The 17,744-nt window shown below is 35.7% G+C and overlaps 1 protein-coding gene across 4 annotated transcripts in view; it reads right to left on the bottom strand.

Moving 5' to 3' along the window:
* The window catches only part of Manba (mannosidase beta), a 105,333-nt gene that overhangs the window by 16,775 nt on the left and 70,814 nt on the right, over positions 1 to 17,744 (bottom strand). For all 4 annotated transcript variants that reach the window (XR_013155567.1, XR_013155568.1, XM_076864810.2 and 1 more), the window contains exons 11-13: positions 15,480 to 15,647; positions 9,605 to 9,823; positions 6,267 to 6,431 (exon numbers count right to left, since the gene is read on the bottom strand). Coding sequence is in view for 2 of the 4 variants with exons in the window: in XM_076864810.2 (XP_076720925.2) it covers positions 6,267 to 6,431; positions 9,605 to 9,823; positions 15,480 to 15,647 (552 nt within the window). In the remaining 2 variants the exon portion in view is untranslated. The remainder of the gene's footprint in view (positions 1 to 6,266; positions 6,432 to 9,604; positions 9,824 to 15,479; positions 15,648 to 17,744) is intronic.

Here is a 17,744-nt window from a genome sequence, read left to right as displayed (position 1 = left end):
GTGTGTGTGTGTGTGTGTGTGTGTGTGCACTTCATTCCTTTTTATTTTTGAATATTTCATCATATGGATATGCCACCTTTTCTCTAACCATTTATCAATGTTTAATTTTGAGTTTTTTCCCCTTCGGGCTACTATGAAAAATACTGCTATAAACAATTGTATGCACGTTCTTATGTGAACATTTCAATTTTCAATTTTCTCAACTATAACTAAGAGTAGTATTATTGGGTCATATTGTAATGATATGTAAACATTTTGAAGACTTGACAAACTGTTTTGCACAGCAGCTAACCCATTCTACATTCCCATCAGCAATACATGAGGGTTCTTATTTCTCCACATCTGTGCCAATATTTGTTATTTTTCTTTAAAAAAAAAATTCTAGATAAGAAAAAAAATTCTAGCAACTTGGCCATTTTATCCAGGTTTTCTGATTTGTTGCCATGTTCTTTTGTTTATAGTGTTTTCTTCTTACTTCTGTAGGGTGAGTAGCACCATTCCCTCTTTCATTCCTAATTTAGTAATTTGAATCTCCCTTCATTTTTTTCTTGGCCAGTCTAGCTGAGAATTTTGTCATTTTTTTTTTTTTTTGATCTTTTCAAAGACCTAGCTTTTGGCTTCATTGATTTACTTTAGTGTTCCAGTAAATTTCTTTCTTTTTTTTTTTTTTAAGAGAGAGAGAGAGAGAGAATTTTTTTTTAATATTTATTTTTCAGTCTTCGGCGGACACAACATCTTTGTTTGTATGTGGTGCTGAGGATCGAACCTGGGCCGCATGCATGCCAGGCGAGCGTGCTACCGCTTGAGCCACATCCCCAGCCCCCAGTAAATTTCTTAATTAATGTACTATATTTCTTTTATATCATTTTATTGGTGCATTGTAACTATACATAATAGTGAAAATTGTTGTTATGTATTGTGCATGCAAACAATATAACTATCATCTGGTCAATTTTGTTCAATGTGCTGAATATCTGCTTTACATAATTGCTGAAAAATTAATGCTATAGGTCAACCAAATATCTCAGAAGTTACAGAACTTTCCTTATCTCAACCGTGAAATGGTAGAATATTATACATAGTTTAAAAAGCAGAAACCCTGCTCCATTCACTGCCATGAGTCCTTGACAAAATATTAATCTTTCTGAGGCTCTATTTCCTCATGTATTAAATGTAAATAGCAGTATGGATGCTTGGAGATGTTGTTAGAATTACATGAGAAAATATAGAAAGCACTTCAAGGCCCACAACACGGCATTTGGTAGACATTCAAAGAATGCCAATTTCTTGACTATCCAATCACCTGATTTCTATAAAGGATTCTAACATACAATGTTAGCAATTACTCCTTCATCCTCCTCTTTTCCCACTTGCCCCTCATAAAAGCTCAGTGTAGCCTGGCCCTTCCATCATGTCTCAGGGCTGTTTACTGACACCTGGGCCAACAGCACAACCAGACTTTGTTCTGAGTTCTAGTGAACAAGTTACTTGAAGTGCAGGGAGACAGAATGGGCCCCTAAAGGATATGAGTTTCCAGGCTTAAAAAACAATGAAATTATGGGATTTGCCAATAAATGGATGGAACTGGAGAATATTATGCTAAGCAAAATAAGCCAATCCCAAAGAACCAAAGGACAAATGTTTTCTCTGATATGCAGATGCTAATTCACAATAAGCAGGGTCAGGAAGAATAGAGGTATTTTGGACTAGACAGAGGGGAGTGAAAGGAGGGGAAGGAGTATGGGAGTAGGAATGATAGTGAAATGAATCAGACATATAGAATAATAATCCTATATGCATATATGATTACACGACTCATGTAACTCTATATTATATACAATCGGGCAAATGAGAAGTTATACTCCATTATGTATGATGTGTCAAAATGCATCTACTGTCATGTATAACTAGTTAGAACAAATAATTTTAAAAAAGAATGTGAGTTTCTCAGGGATGTCTCCAAGTAATCATTAGATGATCAATAAATATGCAAAGAATAAATGAAAGCACTAGAAGATGCTTAGTAAGCTAAGGGGGTCAGTAAAGACTGTCATTAGCCCAGCTTCTGGTCCAAGTAATGAGTAAGAGGCCAGATTGGTGCAGTCATCACTCAAAAGTTAGTTTAGACTGGGCATGGTAGTGCACACCTGCAATCCCACCTTCTTGAGAGGCTTAGGCAGGAGAATTGCAAGTTTGAGGTCAGCCTCAGTAATTTAGCAAGACCCTAAGCAACTTAGCAAGACTCTGGATCAAAATAAAAAATAATAATAGCACTGGGGATGTAGCTCAGTTTTTGAGTGCTCCTGGGTTCAATCCCCAATACCAAAAAAAAAAAAAAAAAAAAAAAAAGTTTAGGAGTGTGTGTGTGTGTGTGCGTATTTTTTTTAAGTTGTTAATGGACCTTTATTTTATTTAATTACATGCAGTGCTGAGAATCTAACCCAGTGCCTCACACATGCTAGATGAGCGCTTTACCACTGAGCCACAGCCCCTGTCCTGCCCTAACATTTCTTGTCTGTATTTTGGTCAAGAAATACCAAAACTAAAAACAAACAAAAAAATCACTCTCCTTTCATTGCAGATCCCATCTAACACAAAACAGAAATCACCAAGGTGCAAGTAACAAACTGCATAAAGGTCAAGTCCAATTTTGAACCAAAGCTCAGTAGGAAACTAGTACTAAAATCTAAGAAAACACCCATCGGCCACAAAAAACAGCCACAGATAATTCCACTTGTACACCCGGCACCTAACTCTGTACCTTAAATGCTAATCAGTTCAGAAAAGATCATTTTTATCAGGTCTTTGAATGTGGTTTTAAGGGGGGAAATAAAGTAACAATAATAAAATGAACAACTACAAGAAGGAAAGATAATAAAAAACGACCGTAAAGGTTCCTCTCCTTTCTCTCTCACACACACAAATATGAATGACCTAGTTTATAAATCAAAATATTTTCACAGAATGTTGGCTATGAAAATCTTAAAAGATGAATTGCAACACTTTCAAGGGACAGCTATTACTTTAACCTTGTGTTCTGATAAGTTCATTAGTTACACATCACACTGGTGAAACTTCCTTAAGATTAGGGATTAAACATTGAAATTCTCTTCATCATTTCATTGCCTTCTAAAAATAATTATCCTCTGGTCCACCATTTTCTGCTGCAGTTTGTACCCAGGGATTTGTGTTTTCATACAGGAGAAGATTAAGTTTGGATAAAAATTGGCACAATTTATCAGGGCGCAGTGACACATGCCTTTAAATCCCAAGCACTTAGGAGGCTGAAGCAGGAGGATTGCAATTTGAGACCAACCTCTGCAATTTAGTGAGGCCCTAAGGACATAATAAGACCTTGTCTCAAAATAAAAACAAACAAGGCTGGGGATGTGGCTCAGTGCTTAAGCGACCTGGGTTCAATCCTCAGTACCAAAAAATTGGTACAATTTTTGACGTTAAAATAGAAAAGATTGAAATACGATCATGTTTAACAAAAACTTCTGATCTACTTCAGAGCAACCAATATGATTGGAATTGAGTCTCACCTTCTTTTTGGGAACTTGAAATATACACAAGAAAAAACAGGTAAATAAGTAACAGTTTTAACATAATCTTAAGTGTGTGAAGTCACAGGTATATGATGCAAAATATTCAAACTTAAAAAGTAATATGGAGGGGCTGGGGTTGGGGCTCAGTGGTAGTGTGCTTGCCTAGCATGCATGAGGCACTGGGTTCGATCCTCAGCACCACATAAATGTAAAATAAAGACACTGTGTCCACCTAAAATTAAAAAATAAATATTTAACAACAACAATTAAAAAAAAGTAATATGGAGCTGGGCATGGTGGGGCAAACCTGTAATCCCAGTGGCTTGGGAAGCTAAGGCAGGAGGATCATAAGTTCAAAGCCAGCCTCAGCAATGGTGAGGCACTAAGCAACTCAGTGAGACCCTGTCTCTAAATAAAATACGAAATAGGGCTGGGGATGTGGCTCAATGATTGAGTGCCCCTGAGTTCAATCCCCAGTATCAAAAATAATAATAATAATAATAATAATAATAATAATAATATAATAATAATGGAACATTAAGAAGAAAATACTATCTGATATTCAGTTTGGCAATTTAACTTTCAAACTTAAACATAAATTTGCCATATAATTCAGCAATTCCACTTATAAATTTCCTAACCACCCCAAAGAAAGAAAAAATATGTTCATACAAAGATTCTTATATGAATATTTATAGCAGTATTACATAAAAGTCAAAAAGAGGAAACAGGGCTGGGGCTGTAGCTCAGTGAGCATTTGCCTAGTACATGTGAGGCACTGGGTTTGATCCTTAGTACCACATAAAAATAAATAAATAAAATAAAGGCATGCTGTCCATGTACAACTAAAAAATTCTTTTTTAAAGTGGAAATGATCTGAATGTCCATCAACTGATAAATGAATAAACAAAATATGTATATCAATATAAAAGAATACTATTTGACAAGAAGAAGGAATGAAACACAATATACATATTCTAACACACATAAGTTTCAAGAACATTTTCCTTGGTGAGAGAAGCCAGATGCAAAAGACCACCTATTGTATGATTTCATTTGTCTGAAATGTCCAGAAAAGTCAAATCTAAAAAGAGAGAAAGGTTTATATTTCCTTTGGGTCAGAGGCAAGAAAGAGGAGTGATTATACACAGGCATGAGGGATCTTTTGAGGATAACAAATATTCTGAAATTGGATCATGGTGATGGTTGCAAAACTCCATAAACATATAAAAAATCCCATAATTGTACACTTACAACAAGTGAATTTTATGGTATGTCAAATATGCTGCTATTGAACTATTTTAAAAATATATCCAATAAGATGCAGACTGTCACAGCACAAATCTTTTTTAGATGTCTGTTGGTGAACATATGCACTTGTTTTTCTTAGGTACAAAGCTAGGAACAGAAATGCTCATTCAAAAGGAAAGCAAATATTTAGCTTCAGTAGAAACTGCCTTAAATTTTGGCAAAGTGGTTAAACACATTTACACTCCCACTAATCATGTCTAAAATTTCCAGCTATTTTACTTCCTCACCAACAGTTGGTACTGTCAATTTTTAAAAATTTTAGCCATCCTGCTGGTTATGGTGAGGTATTCTGGTATGGCCTGAATTTGCATTTGCTTGGTCAAGGATGAGATTGAACACATCTTCATATATGTATTGACTATTTGGGTATCTTTTTAGGTGAAGTGCCTGTTCAAGATTTCTGTTCATTTTAAATGTGTTCCATCTCTTTCTTGCTTTATATAAGTTCTTCACTATGGATATCTTTGTTAGACATATATATAAATTGTGGTAGGAGAATAGCTCAACAGTGAAGCACTCACCCAGCATGCACAAGGCTCTAGGGTGGATCCCCAGTCATGCCAAATGAAAAAAATGATATATGAATTACAACCAGCAGTCCCCAATCATAACCTGCATTTTCTCTTAGTGACACTTTTGTATTCAGAGGCCCATAAGAAGTACAATGTATCAGTATTTTCTTTTAGATTTAGTGCTATGATGTCCTAAGAACTCTTTGCTTATCTCAAAGTCATGAAGATATTCCCCTATGTTTTCTTTTGGAAAATTTATTGCAGTGCCTTTCACATTTAAGTCTTTGGAGTTTTGTTTTTGTTGTTTGTTTATTTGTATGTTGTTTTTGGTGCTGAGATCAAACCCAGGGCCTTGGGCATGCTAAGCATTTTTTCTACCCCTGAGCTATACTCCAGCCGCCATAATTGAATCTTTGATCAGTAATCAAACTCATTTTTACATGTGGAATCAAGGTTCGTTTATTTTCCCATGAAGATGTCCATTTGATAAAGCACTGCTTATTGATCAAATTATTTTCCTACTGAATTGCAATGGTATCATGGCTATAAATCAGGTAGCCATATTATGTATGAGTCTCTCTCTGGACCTGCTTGTGTTCCACTGTTATTTTAGCTTTCAGAAATGATACCATCTTAGTTATTGAACCTTTATAGTAATCTTGAGCTAGGGAGCATTTTTATACACAATTTGTTTTAGAACTTTATAGTCTCTTCCAAGAGAAACAAATACCAACATTAACTATGTCAAGTCTTTTGTGTTATCATATTATTGTGAAGAAAATATTGCTAGAATGAAAAACCTGAATATTTTCCACAACATCAAACCTACCAAATCTAGATGATCACTTATATTAACTACCGAAACCTGTTCAGCTTCACAATGAAAACAACCTACCTGTGTAATGTAGATGGTGTCTTTAAATTGACGTAAGGGGTCTGAGCTTTGGGGCAGTGTGAAATGAAGTCCAGCCTGATACAGCATTTCATCGTTGCCATGTTGATGATGTTGTCGATGAAAGGAAAAATTGCTCTTGTAAAACCAGTCCTTTTCAGATGAGACCTTTTGAATAAAAAAGGAGAGTTACAGATTGAGAATTTAGTGGTAAACTGCTTCTCTGTGAGCTCCTGACAAACCTGGAAAGCACTCTACACTCTGGAAAAGTGCTTAGGCTTTGCTCTGTGGCTTTAATTTCATGAATGTTTTTGTCATCATACTTGTTATTGGTGAAAAACTAGCCTTGTGCAATAAGTAGAATCATAAAACCAGAATTTGGCACTTACAATGTCCCTTATTCTAACCTAGAAAGTTATGTCTTGGTATCTTTCCCAAAAACACTGCCTTATCAAAACATATTTCTGGTTTTTAAAACATTAATTATGTATATTTTAGAATATTATTTCATCTACTTAGGTAAACATCATTTTATGTTATTATTTTATCAAAACAGAATAATAAACTATAATCAACAGATTTAACAGAAATTGTCACAGTCCTTAAAGAGGAATATTGTAATACCACTATTACAAATGTAAATGTTTTAAATGTTTTAGAGCTTGATCTTATTACTTATTCATTCCTCAGTGATTGCAAAGCAAAATTGGTAAACATGTATTGAATCTTGACACAAACCAAGCAATGACACACCTCTCCTCTAAAAATCAGTATTTTGTTAAGGCCTCTCCATAAACAGTGTGGGAACAACTAGCTACCCACATGCAAAAAGTAAATCTAAACACCTACCTCATACACACAGAACAAAATCACTCACAACAAGTCATAGACCTAAATGCTAAAACTATAACATTTCTAGATGATAATATAGGTGTAAACCTTTGTCATTTGGATTTCTTAGCTATAACACCAAAACCTCAAGAGATTGGTAAGTAGAACTTCATTAAAACTAAAAGCTTTTTTGTATTTTAAGTGCTCCCATCAAGTTAGTAAAATGATAACTCACACATTGGGAGAAAATATTTGCAAATCATATATCTGATTTAAAGAAAATCCATAATATAAAATCTCATAATGTAATAAAAGAAAGACAAATAACTCAATTTAAAAATGAACAAAGAATGTGACTGTATATTTCTCAAAGGAAGATATACAATGAAAAGAGGCTCTCTGGGCTCAGTGGCACATGCCTGTAATCCCAGTCGCTCAAGAGGCTGAGACAGGAGGATCATGAGTTCAAAGCCAGCCTCAGTAAGGGCCATTCAGTGAGACCCTGTCTTTAAATAAAATACAAAATAGGGCTGGGGATGTGGCTCAGCAGTTGAGTGCCCCTGGGTTCAATCCCAGGTACAAAAAAGAGAAAGAGAGACGAAACTCAACAAAATCAACATCGAAGAAATGCAAATTTTCTGTAAATGTATATTTCCAAGAAATGTTTTAAAAAAAATGGAAAATAACAGGTGTTGGCAAGGATGCGGAAAAATCGCAGCCCTCATACATTGTTGGTAGGGATGTAAAATGGTGCAGTCACCACGGAAAACAACTTGTTAGTTCCTCAAAATATTAAACACTGAGTTATCATATGACTCAGCAATTCTACTCCTAGCTACATACCCAGTACAATAAAAAATGGGTTGACACAGAAACATGTGCAGAACTATTCATGCCAGCATTATTCATAATAGCCCAAAGATGAAAATAATACAAATGTCCACTAACAGAAAAACAGGTAAGCCAAATACGGAAAATCCATATAACAGAATACTATTCAGCAGTAAAAGAGTAATGATATACCAGTACATGATACAATACGGATGAACCTTGAAAACATTATGGTAAGTCAAAGAAGCCAGTCTCAAAAGACCACATATTGTTTAACTCCAATTATATTAATAGTGCAGAATAGATTAATCTATAGACATAAACAATAGATTGGTGGTACCTAAGGCTGGGGTAGGAGAGAGAGAGGACAGTGGAGAGTAGCTGTTAATGGATTCAGGGTTGCTTTTAAATGATGAAAGTGTTCTAAAATTGGATTGTGGTAATGATTTCAGAACTCTGAACATACTGAAGACCACTTAATTGTGCACATAAAAGTAATAGGAGTTATAATCTCCAAAATGATAATTATAAGAATTTAGCTGGTTAAGTTAAAATAAAGGTTAAAAAAATGGTTCTTTTCTTCTATTCGTAATATGTAAATTGTATAGCAAGGAATTAAATCTCAGTAAAGATCTTTTTAAGAGTGAAATATTTGGGGCTGGGGATGTGGCTCAAGCGGTAGCGTGCTCGCCTGACATGCGTGCGGCCCGGGTTCGATCCTCAGCACCACATACATACAACAAAGATGTTGTGCCTGCCGATAACTAAAAAATAAATATTAAAATTCTAAAAAAAAAAAGAGTGAAATATTTTCCTGCAAACTGAATATATGTGTCTTTGCATGTATATTCAGGTTATTAGTGGGCTTATCTACTGTCTTAAATATAGAAATAATTTTAACTATTGTTGGTGTACACATTTATTCAGATATTTGTCATTATAATCATTTATTAGGTATTTGTCAATATAATGATAAATGTGTTCTTTTTAAAAAATAGTTCATTTTTTAAAATATTTTTTCAAAAGAATGCATACAAATCTGAAACAGAATATTTAGGAACAGAGAGCATGGAAATCCATACTGAAAATCAAATATATTTGCATGACGAAAGAGGAGAATGAAATGGGAAAGGAGGAGAAAAAAACTTAAAACTTAATAACATTAGACCAAGATTTATTTATCACACTCACCTTTCTTACTGTAGTGAAATATCTAGTTCTGAATCTCTATAAATGATAAAACAGCTATAGGATTAGAGAAAGAACAAGTAAGAGATACTTTCATGTGCAAGAAGAATTCACACTTCAGCAACCACCAGTTTTCATTTAACTTTCAAAAGCTCCTAAAGGAACATAATTAAAACTGATATGTAAAAACAAATCCCATCATTTTTTATAATTATAATGCACCAATTAAAAATGCAGGAATATGTGAAAATTAAACAAAAAATATACAAAAATTAAGATACAGAAAAGTTATAATCTCCAAAATAATGATTATAAGAATTTCAGCTGTCCAAATGTTGAAGGAAAAAAGTATTTTTCTTCCATCTTCTTCCTAAACTTTCATTTAAATAAGAAGTAGATTTCATTTGACCCTCTGAAGCACTGATCAGAAGCAACATTTGCCCATAGTCTACTCTCCTGAATCACCATAAATCAAACAAATGATGGCTTACCGTTTGTAACGTACTGAAGGAAGGCCAGGACTGATAGCCATACTCAGAGACGAATCTAGCTTTTGGGAAAACTTTCCAATCCCAGCAATCACTATGATAGTCATAAAAATGGACATCACCAAAATTCTTGCTGTTAGGGTCATGAGAGACCCAGCCTTCTGCAATGGATTTGGCTCCATTTGAAGGACTAGACGTTACAAAAGGACGACTCTTGTCCCGCTGAGTACAGAAATAAATTGGTTTTAAGGATAATAATTTTATTTGATAAAGTACAGATCATTTATTCTTTAAAAATACCATCAAGGCCCAGAAATGCCAAGTAACTGATAGAAAATTAACAGGATGATTTACCTCCTTCCCCAACAGTACCACTCTGCTTTTCCCAATCTTCCATATCCCTTTATAATTACATTTAACCTCATCCCTCACAACAGCTCTTCCTAATCTTTTCAACCATGTTTTGCCTCCACTCTTATCCAGCATAGGTAGCATACAGTTGAGCACAGAGTTTATCAACATTGGCACTATCGACATTTGGACTGGATATGTTGTGGAGATGTATGTGGAGGTGGGGGAAGTCTCATGCATTATAGGAGCATCTCTGGCCTCCACTCACTAGATGCCAGTAGTTCCTATTCCCACCCCACCCCCCAAAAAAACTCTACAGACATTGCCAAAGGCTTCCTAGGGGCAGAATCACATGCACCTAGCACCTCAGGTTAAGAACAAAATCTATTGAGTCAGACACAATTGTATTTCAATCCCAAACCAGGATCTTAGTGTGTGGGGACAGGTCTAATGCTCAGTACTCCTACCGATAAAATGAGGATAATAACAAACCCTTTTCATAGAGATACTATAAACAGTAAACGATTTATATGTGGATGAAATGACCAAGTGTCTACCAAAATTCATGTTCTCATTTCCATAATACAGAGCTGCCATTGGGAAGGGGCCTCCTAGTCTCACTGTATCTGTATGAGGCCATGTGCCTCATCTTCATCCTTTTCCACCATTGCTGGGCAAGGGCCTAGGAGGTGGTATGACTGGAATATGGGAGAAGCCTGGACCTCTGGAAGACAGCTGCCTGTGAATCAGGAGTAGCCCTTTTATAGCACTTGTGAGTAAAAAATGAAGTTTTCTCATGTAAGCCATTGAAATACTGTGCTGACTTGCTACAGTAGCTGGCAGGGGAGTACCTAATATGGTACTTAGCACACAGACAGAACTCAAAATGTGTAGCTACTATCATCTCAATGGATGAGTTCACTTTCTATGTCACTGAGAAGATTCATCCGTGTAGCACGATTTGGTCAAGTGTTCATTGCGTGTGAGACATTTCTCAGCTCTGCAGAAAGAGAATTCATTTTGTCAAGTACTGATATGTCAAAGCTCTTTTGAGCTCTTTTTATGTGCCAGGCCTGTAGTCCTTTGTTCTGGAGGTTCAGCAAGAACAGACATGATGACTGGCCTCCTAGAATAATGGTCTGCAACCTAGAGGTGAAACTAGAAACTAAACAAGTAACTAATTATAAGTGTGATGAGTATTTTGAAGGAAAGGTTCAGGGCTCTTGGGAAATCTAAAACATTGTAGAATGTCAGTAAGGCTTCCTTGAACAACATTCAGAAAATAGTTTTCTCAATTTTTTTCCAGTAGGCCACAATTTTTGGTATATCCATTCATATTTTTTCCTTATTTGTTTTCTGACATAGAAAGAAATCTAACTACTTTTCTTTGCCAGCCTGTCTTCTGATCATTTTTCAATTTCACTTTGGTTCTATAGCCAATAAATTATTCTCCACTCTTTCTTTCTTTCTTTTTTTTTTGGTGGTGGTGGTGGGGTAGGTACCAGCAGTTAAACTCGACCACTGAGCCACATCCCCAGCCCTATTTTGTATTTTATTAGAGACAGAGTCTCACTGAGTTGCTTAGCGCCTCACTAAATTGCTGAGGCTGACTTTGAACTCGTGATCCTTCTGCCTCAGCCTCCTGAGCCACTGGGATCACAGGTTTGTGCCACCATGCCCGGCTTCCACTCTTTTTTTTTTTAAATCTCTCTTCACTGCCCTTTTCCTTCAGCTTCCTTAGGCCTCCTCTTGTCCTAATAAAAAGTTTCCTTCATCCCTTGTAGTCCCTCAGATTTCTCTACAACTCACTTATTCTTCAACCCCTGATATTCAAGTCTTGATCATTCCACTCCACTGAAATTATTTTCAAAAACTACCCATGAACTCCTACTCATCAAATAAAAATGTCCTTTCAATCCCTAAGTAGCCCCTCTCTGGTATGAAAAAATAACCCTGTCTACCTCCTGTTATTCCTGAAGCTCTCTCCACCCCTGGCTGCTTGTTCACTAGTCTTTCACATCCTAGTTTCTTCCAACCTTCTGATTCTTCCTTCTAAAGCTAACCTCTCCATTCTCAGGTGGACACCGCTGTCCTTTTAACCTTTCCTTGTTCTACTCCCTCTCCCAAGGCACCTCCTCTCATCAGTGTTCTGATTACTCCCAGCTTCACCTCCATACATGACCTTGTATTCACTTCCATGCTTATATTACCAATAACCAGCTTCACATCTCCACTTGCCTTGTCTGGCCAACATTTCAAATCCACCCTTTCAAAGCAGAATCCCTTATTAACTAAACCAAACATTCAACTGCGCTTCCTACTTTGATTACTGGTACCCAAGTAGGACTTTCTCCTTTTCTCTTTCAATTCCTACATTCAGTCACTCTGAATAGCACCAACTCTACATTAAAATATTTTCCATCACCTAATTTCCAGTTCCCTGTCTCTAGACTCCATTCCTAGGACCTCTTTAACCTTGTGCATTGAATCTCTCTAACCCCCCACCATGTCATCATTTCTAAAATAAATATATTAGTTATATTCTACAGTGCTTTTAAAAATTAAATACATAAATTATATGAAGGATCATATAATTAACATATTAATATGTAATAGCATCAGCTAACATAATTATTATAATTAGTGTATTAATGTCTGGCATATAACACATTCCCAGTAACTTGGAGTTCTCAGTTATTATAACTGATATATTCTAGGAAAATCTGAGTCAGATAAAGTTCATCCTCTCTCCCCAGATGTTCACTAGCTTGCTGTTTTCTACTGAATAAAGTTCTCCAGTATCTTAAAGTGACTCAAAGTCCTTCTATGACCTCCTTCCAGGCAGTCTTAGTTCTATCTTTGACTCCCCCACACAAATCCAGGACAAATCCACACAAATCTTTCTAGTACTAGACACTGCTTCTTGTTTCCTATACGTACGTACCCACACACTTCCACATCTTTTTGCCTTTATTCATATTGTTTTAATGGCCTAAAATACCTACTGGATAGCCCTTTGCCTCAAAATTCTACTCTACCTTTAAGGTTTAGTTTGGATGTCACCTTTTACTTGAAAGCCTTCTCAGATTCTGCCAGTTAAAATTAGTGGCCCTTTCAAATACTTTTCAGCATTTTGGAACTATATTTTTTATAGCACTTCTTTCACCTGTAAAACTGGTGGGTTTGTTTTTTTTTTTTTTTTCCTGTTTCCTACTGACACAGCTTGATTAATCAAGCTCCATGAGATTAGGAGTAACCCCTCAGGGCTCGAGTTGTGGCTCAGTGGTGGAGCACTTGCCTTGAATGTGTGGGGCACTGGGTTCCATCTTTAGCATCACACATAAATAAAAAAAATAAAGGTCCATCAACAATTAAAAAAAAGATTAAAAAAAAAAGAGTATCCTCTCAGCATTGGGAATGAGGTTTTGCTCCTGGTAATAGGTATTCAGTACACATTTGTTGACTTTTAAAATATTACAAGGATGGTGAGATTATAATTCAAGGAATCTTGATTTTGTTTTTTTTTTTTTCTTTCTTTCTTTCTCTTTTTTTTTTAGTACCAGGAATTGAACCCAGGGGCACTTAACCACTGAATCACTTCCCCTCCCACCTTTTTATTTTTTATTATGAGAGAGGGTCTCACTAGGTTGCTTGAGGCCTCGCTAATTTGCTGAAACTGGCCTTGAACTTGCAATCCTTCTGCCTCAGCCTCCTGAGTTGCTAGAATTACAGGCATGTGCCACTCAGATTCTTGAACAATTTGATAAACAGAGCCAGTGAGTAAAATTACTAATGGGCTTCTGCCTAAAAATATCTGCTTTGATGATGTATTATAAGTTGCCCCCACTTACAAATCAGTTATTACTGAAGCGTGTTTTTTTTTCCTCCAAATTCACAGATGATCTCCCTCTAGGTTATGATCTTGAATGCTTACTTAGACCATCAGACATCATAAGATAAAGAGAAAAGGCATGAACAGAATGTGTGATGTCCAAAGGAAACTAATCATTCAGTGTAAATGGGTCATTTATAGTGGTTTTTCTTACATGTCTTATGTTTGATAGAAATAAAAACAGTAATTACTATATAGCATTTAGTTCTGTCCCATCTTCAAAGAAGTTTTCAAATATCAATTATGACTCACAACTCATTTTAGGATAAGTTGATCCTTGTGGGAAAGACATCATATTTCCATTTCAGAGGTGAAGAAGAGATACACAGAAGCTCACTTTTCTAAGATTGAGCAATTTCCCCAAGACATTAAATGACCCAGACAGAATTTTGAGTATTAGTGCTTAATCACTATACTATAAGATCCATTTATTGGGGCTGGAGTTATAGCTCAGCCATAGAGTGCTTGCCTCGCACATGTGAGGTTCTAGGTTCCTCAGCACCACATAAAAATAAATAAAGATATTGTGTCCATCTTAAAAAAAAATCTTAAAAAACATCCACTTCTTATATCTATAAGATATGAAAAACATAATTACTGTAATAAGATTATAAAATAAATGGTCTACAAATATCAATTAAAATTCATACCATCACATTTTGTGAATATAAAAGTTCTTCATGACACATGATTTAATATATCAAGTAAACCATAAATTTGAACCTATGTTTTTCATAAGTGCTCACTTAAGTTTCTTATCGTAAATGGGATAGTGCCATTCTGGGCATATTAAGATGCTAATATGATATACCATTTAAAAAAATATATCCTTTTTTCAGATTGCTTCAGGACATATTAAAATTACAGATATAAAAGTATAAAGGCAACCAGGTTATTGAATCACATGTTAAACATTAAAGTTTAAAAAAATTACAAAAAAAAACTCTTAAAAGCATTCTTGAAAAAATGCTGCCTCCTCCTCCCACAAAAAAAAAAGGCCAACTTCTATTAACACATGCCTATATAATATGCCTATTGGACTAACAGTGGTCTAAATAGAACCATCATAGAGGAAGGGCTCAACGATGAGACTGGGAACAAGATCTTGCCTCTCCTTGTACCCTTAAATCACATACCAACATATTCATATATGATATATACCAAATTCTGTGTTAACATTGTGAATACAGAATTTTAGACTGGGCATATCAATAAATTATCTAATCTAGAGATTCTAAACATGTAGGGATCCATGGATAGATTCCAAAGAGTTGATGACAACCAGAAATTTGTCATAGTTGTGTTTGTTTGTTTTAGGGCAGTGCCAAACTCAGGAACTCACACTCACTAGGCAAGCACTCTACCACTGAACTATATCCCCAACCCCAGGCACCTGCAACTTGCAAACACCCTATAGGGTACATGTAAAGGGTTCCATAGACAAGTTTATCCTCAAATAAGTCTACATTCAATCCACAAATGTTTTCATACACTTCAGAATTACAATGAAATATTCTATATTCAAGTGATACTACTTTTTAAAATACTACTGCTCCAAAAGGGGGCATAAAATATATTGTACCGATATTCAAACATTCATTTTAAAAAAATCTTCAATTCTACTGCATTACTTACTGACAAGACGATCTTTCTGATGTTTGACACATAGAGTGCCACATAGTCTTGTATGTAGACTGGTAGATCAGTTATTTTCACATTATACCAATTCATCATCAGTGCTATTTCATTTTCATTATTGCCACTCCATACGATGATAGAGGGATGAGACTTCAGTCTCCTGACCTGAAATTTAAGAAAACTTAAAAACAATCTTCCAATACTTAACATAAAAGACTCAGAGCTATAATTATTCAGAAAATTATAGCTATTGCATTTGGGCACACAAATTCTTCTGTGCCAGGGAACTCATTAGAAAATTGTCAGTCATGTTAGCTGTGGGAATACATTTTAAGAATTCTCTGAGATTCTTTGTGTGTAGATTTAGTACACACTGATAAGGTAGTAATCCTTTCTCTCTGCTGTACAAAAACTGAAGAAAATATAATCCCTTTTTAAAAAAGAAAGCAGATAAAGAAATAGACCTGATCTTTATCTGAATTGCCACGAAAAGGTTCTAAGAATCACAAAAGGCAAGAGACATTACATTACAGGGGTTAGTTCTCAGGAGCAAGCTGAAGTTTTGTGTGAAGAAACAAATGAAGCAGACCAAGCACTATCACTGCAGGAGGGACAGAGGTTCCCCTGCTGCCTCTTATGAATAACTAGAAGAGAGAACCCAGGCTACAAACACAAAGTGAGGCTGAGGAGATAGAAATGTTCATGACCCTGATTTGATCAGTATATATTGAACACTTGGATTGAGATACCACACTGTGCCCAATAAATATGTACAATGATTATGTTAATAAAAAATATTCTTAAAGGTTTAAGGAAATGGAAATGCTAACCACCCTGGTTTGATCATTACACGCTGCATACATTCATCAAATTATCATATTGTTCCCCATAAATTTGTATAATAAAAAATAATTTTTTAAGTTAAGAAACCCAGAAGGAGAACTAGAGAAGATGATACAAAGAGAATGAGTATTAGAGGGATTCTGGAAGTAAAAGACATGCAGGTGGAAAACAGGTTAGAGAATGTCTCCTGAAAGAGTTCTCAATGTCATGTATTAGAGAGAGAAGAGGGGAGGGGAGGGGGGAGGGGGGATAGCGGAGGATGGGAAAGGCAGCAGAATACAACAGACTCCAGAATGGCAATATGTAAATCAATGTGCAACTGATGTGATTCTGCAATCTGTATATGGGGTAAAAATGGGAGTTCATATCCCACTTGAATCAAAGTGTGAATTATGATATATCAAAAACTATGTAATGTTTTGAACAACCTACAATAAAAATTAATTAAAAAAAAAAAAACAAAAAAACAACAAAAAAAAAGACATCAATTAAGGTTTAATAAGCTACTGAATATACCTAAATACAAAAGATGTCAGAAAGTCTGTCTGAAAACACTGCCAGATGGGAGCAATAGGGCCAGTAGGAGCTGGGCCCACCTGGGCCAGCCCTAAGTAAAGGCAAAAGGATCCAGATCTGTTATGCTAAGGACAGACATGAGCATGCCTCTGTCTTCTGACATACTGGGCCATATGCCCCAGCATAGGTGGGCACTTTGATGTCCTTGAAAATGAGAATGAGTTGATGGTCAAGAGAAATTCCTCAGAAATATGTTTTGACACTACTACCTTATTGATATAAAACCTTCTCTTTCACTGTGATGGACCATTACCACAAGAAGCTGTGAAACTCAGAGAAATGTAACATCAGCATAGTGTATATGAAAGAGATGTGCTTCATTTAAAAAAAAAAAACTAAAAGCTTTGTGTTTTCTAAAGCAACTCTGTAAACAGTACAGCATTTTCCCTTTTTGCAACAGTACATGTTGCAAAGTGAGAGCTGCTATCAACTGTGACAGGCAGATTTATGATGCTGATGAAAACACACTCTCACACACACACACACACACACACACACAAAAAAAAAAAATCCCAAAGAGGCAAAAAGCTTCCATGACTCAGTGTCACACACACCCTTCCAATGACTTTTATGGTAAGTCTTACCCCTAAAATTTTAACAAGTTTTACCTAAAGTGGTTCTCCTTTCTTCAATAAAACAAAAAGAACTGAAGGTACATAGATGTTATAGCTTGTGTAACTATGATTAATATTTTAAAAGTTATTCATGCATGCATCCATCCATTCAATGAATAATACTGCCAGGGAGAAGGGATATAGAGGGAAACCAACCACAGGCCTCAGGGAGATGACAATCTTACAGGGGCAACAAAACCCTGAACAAGTGTGTGTGAATAACCAATGG

The sequence above is a fragment of the Callospermophilus lateralis genome, chromosome 8 (genome assembly GCF_048772815.1).
Source record: "Callospermophilus lateralis isolate mCalLat2 chromosome 8, mCalLat2.hap1, whole genome shotgun sequence".
NCBI lineage: Eukaryota > Metazoa > Chordata > Mammalia > Rodentia > Sciuridae > Callospermophilus > Callospermophilus lateralis.
This window is presented reverse-complemented; position numbering and strand designations above follow the sequence as displayed.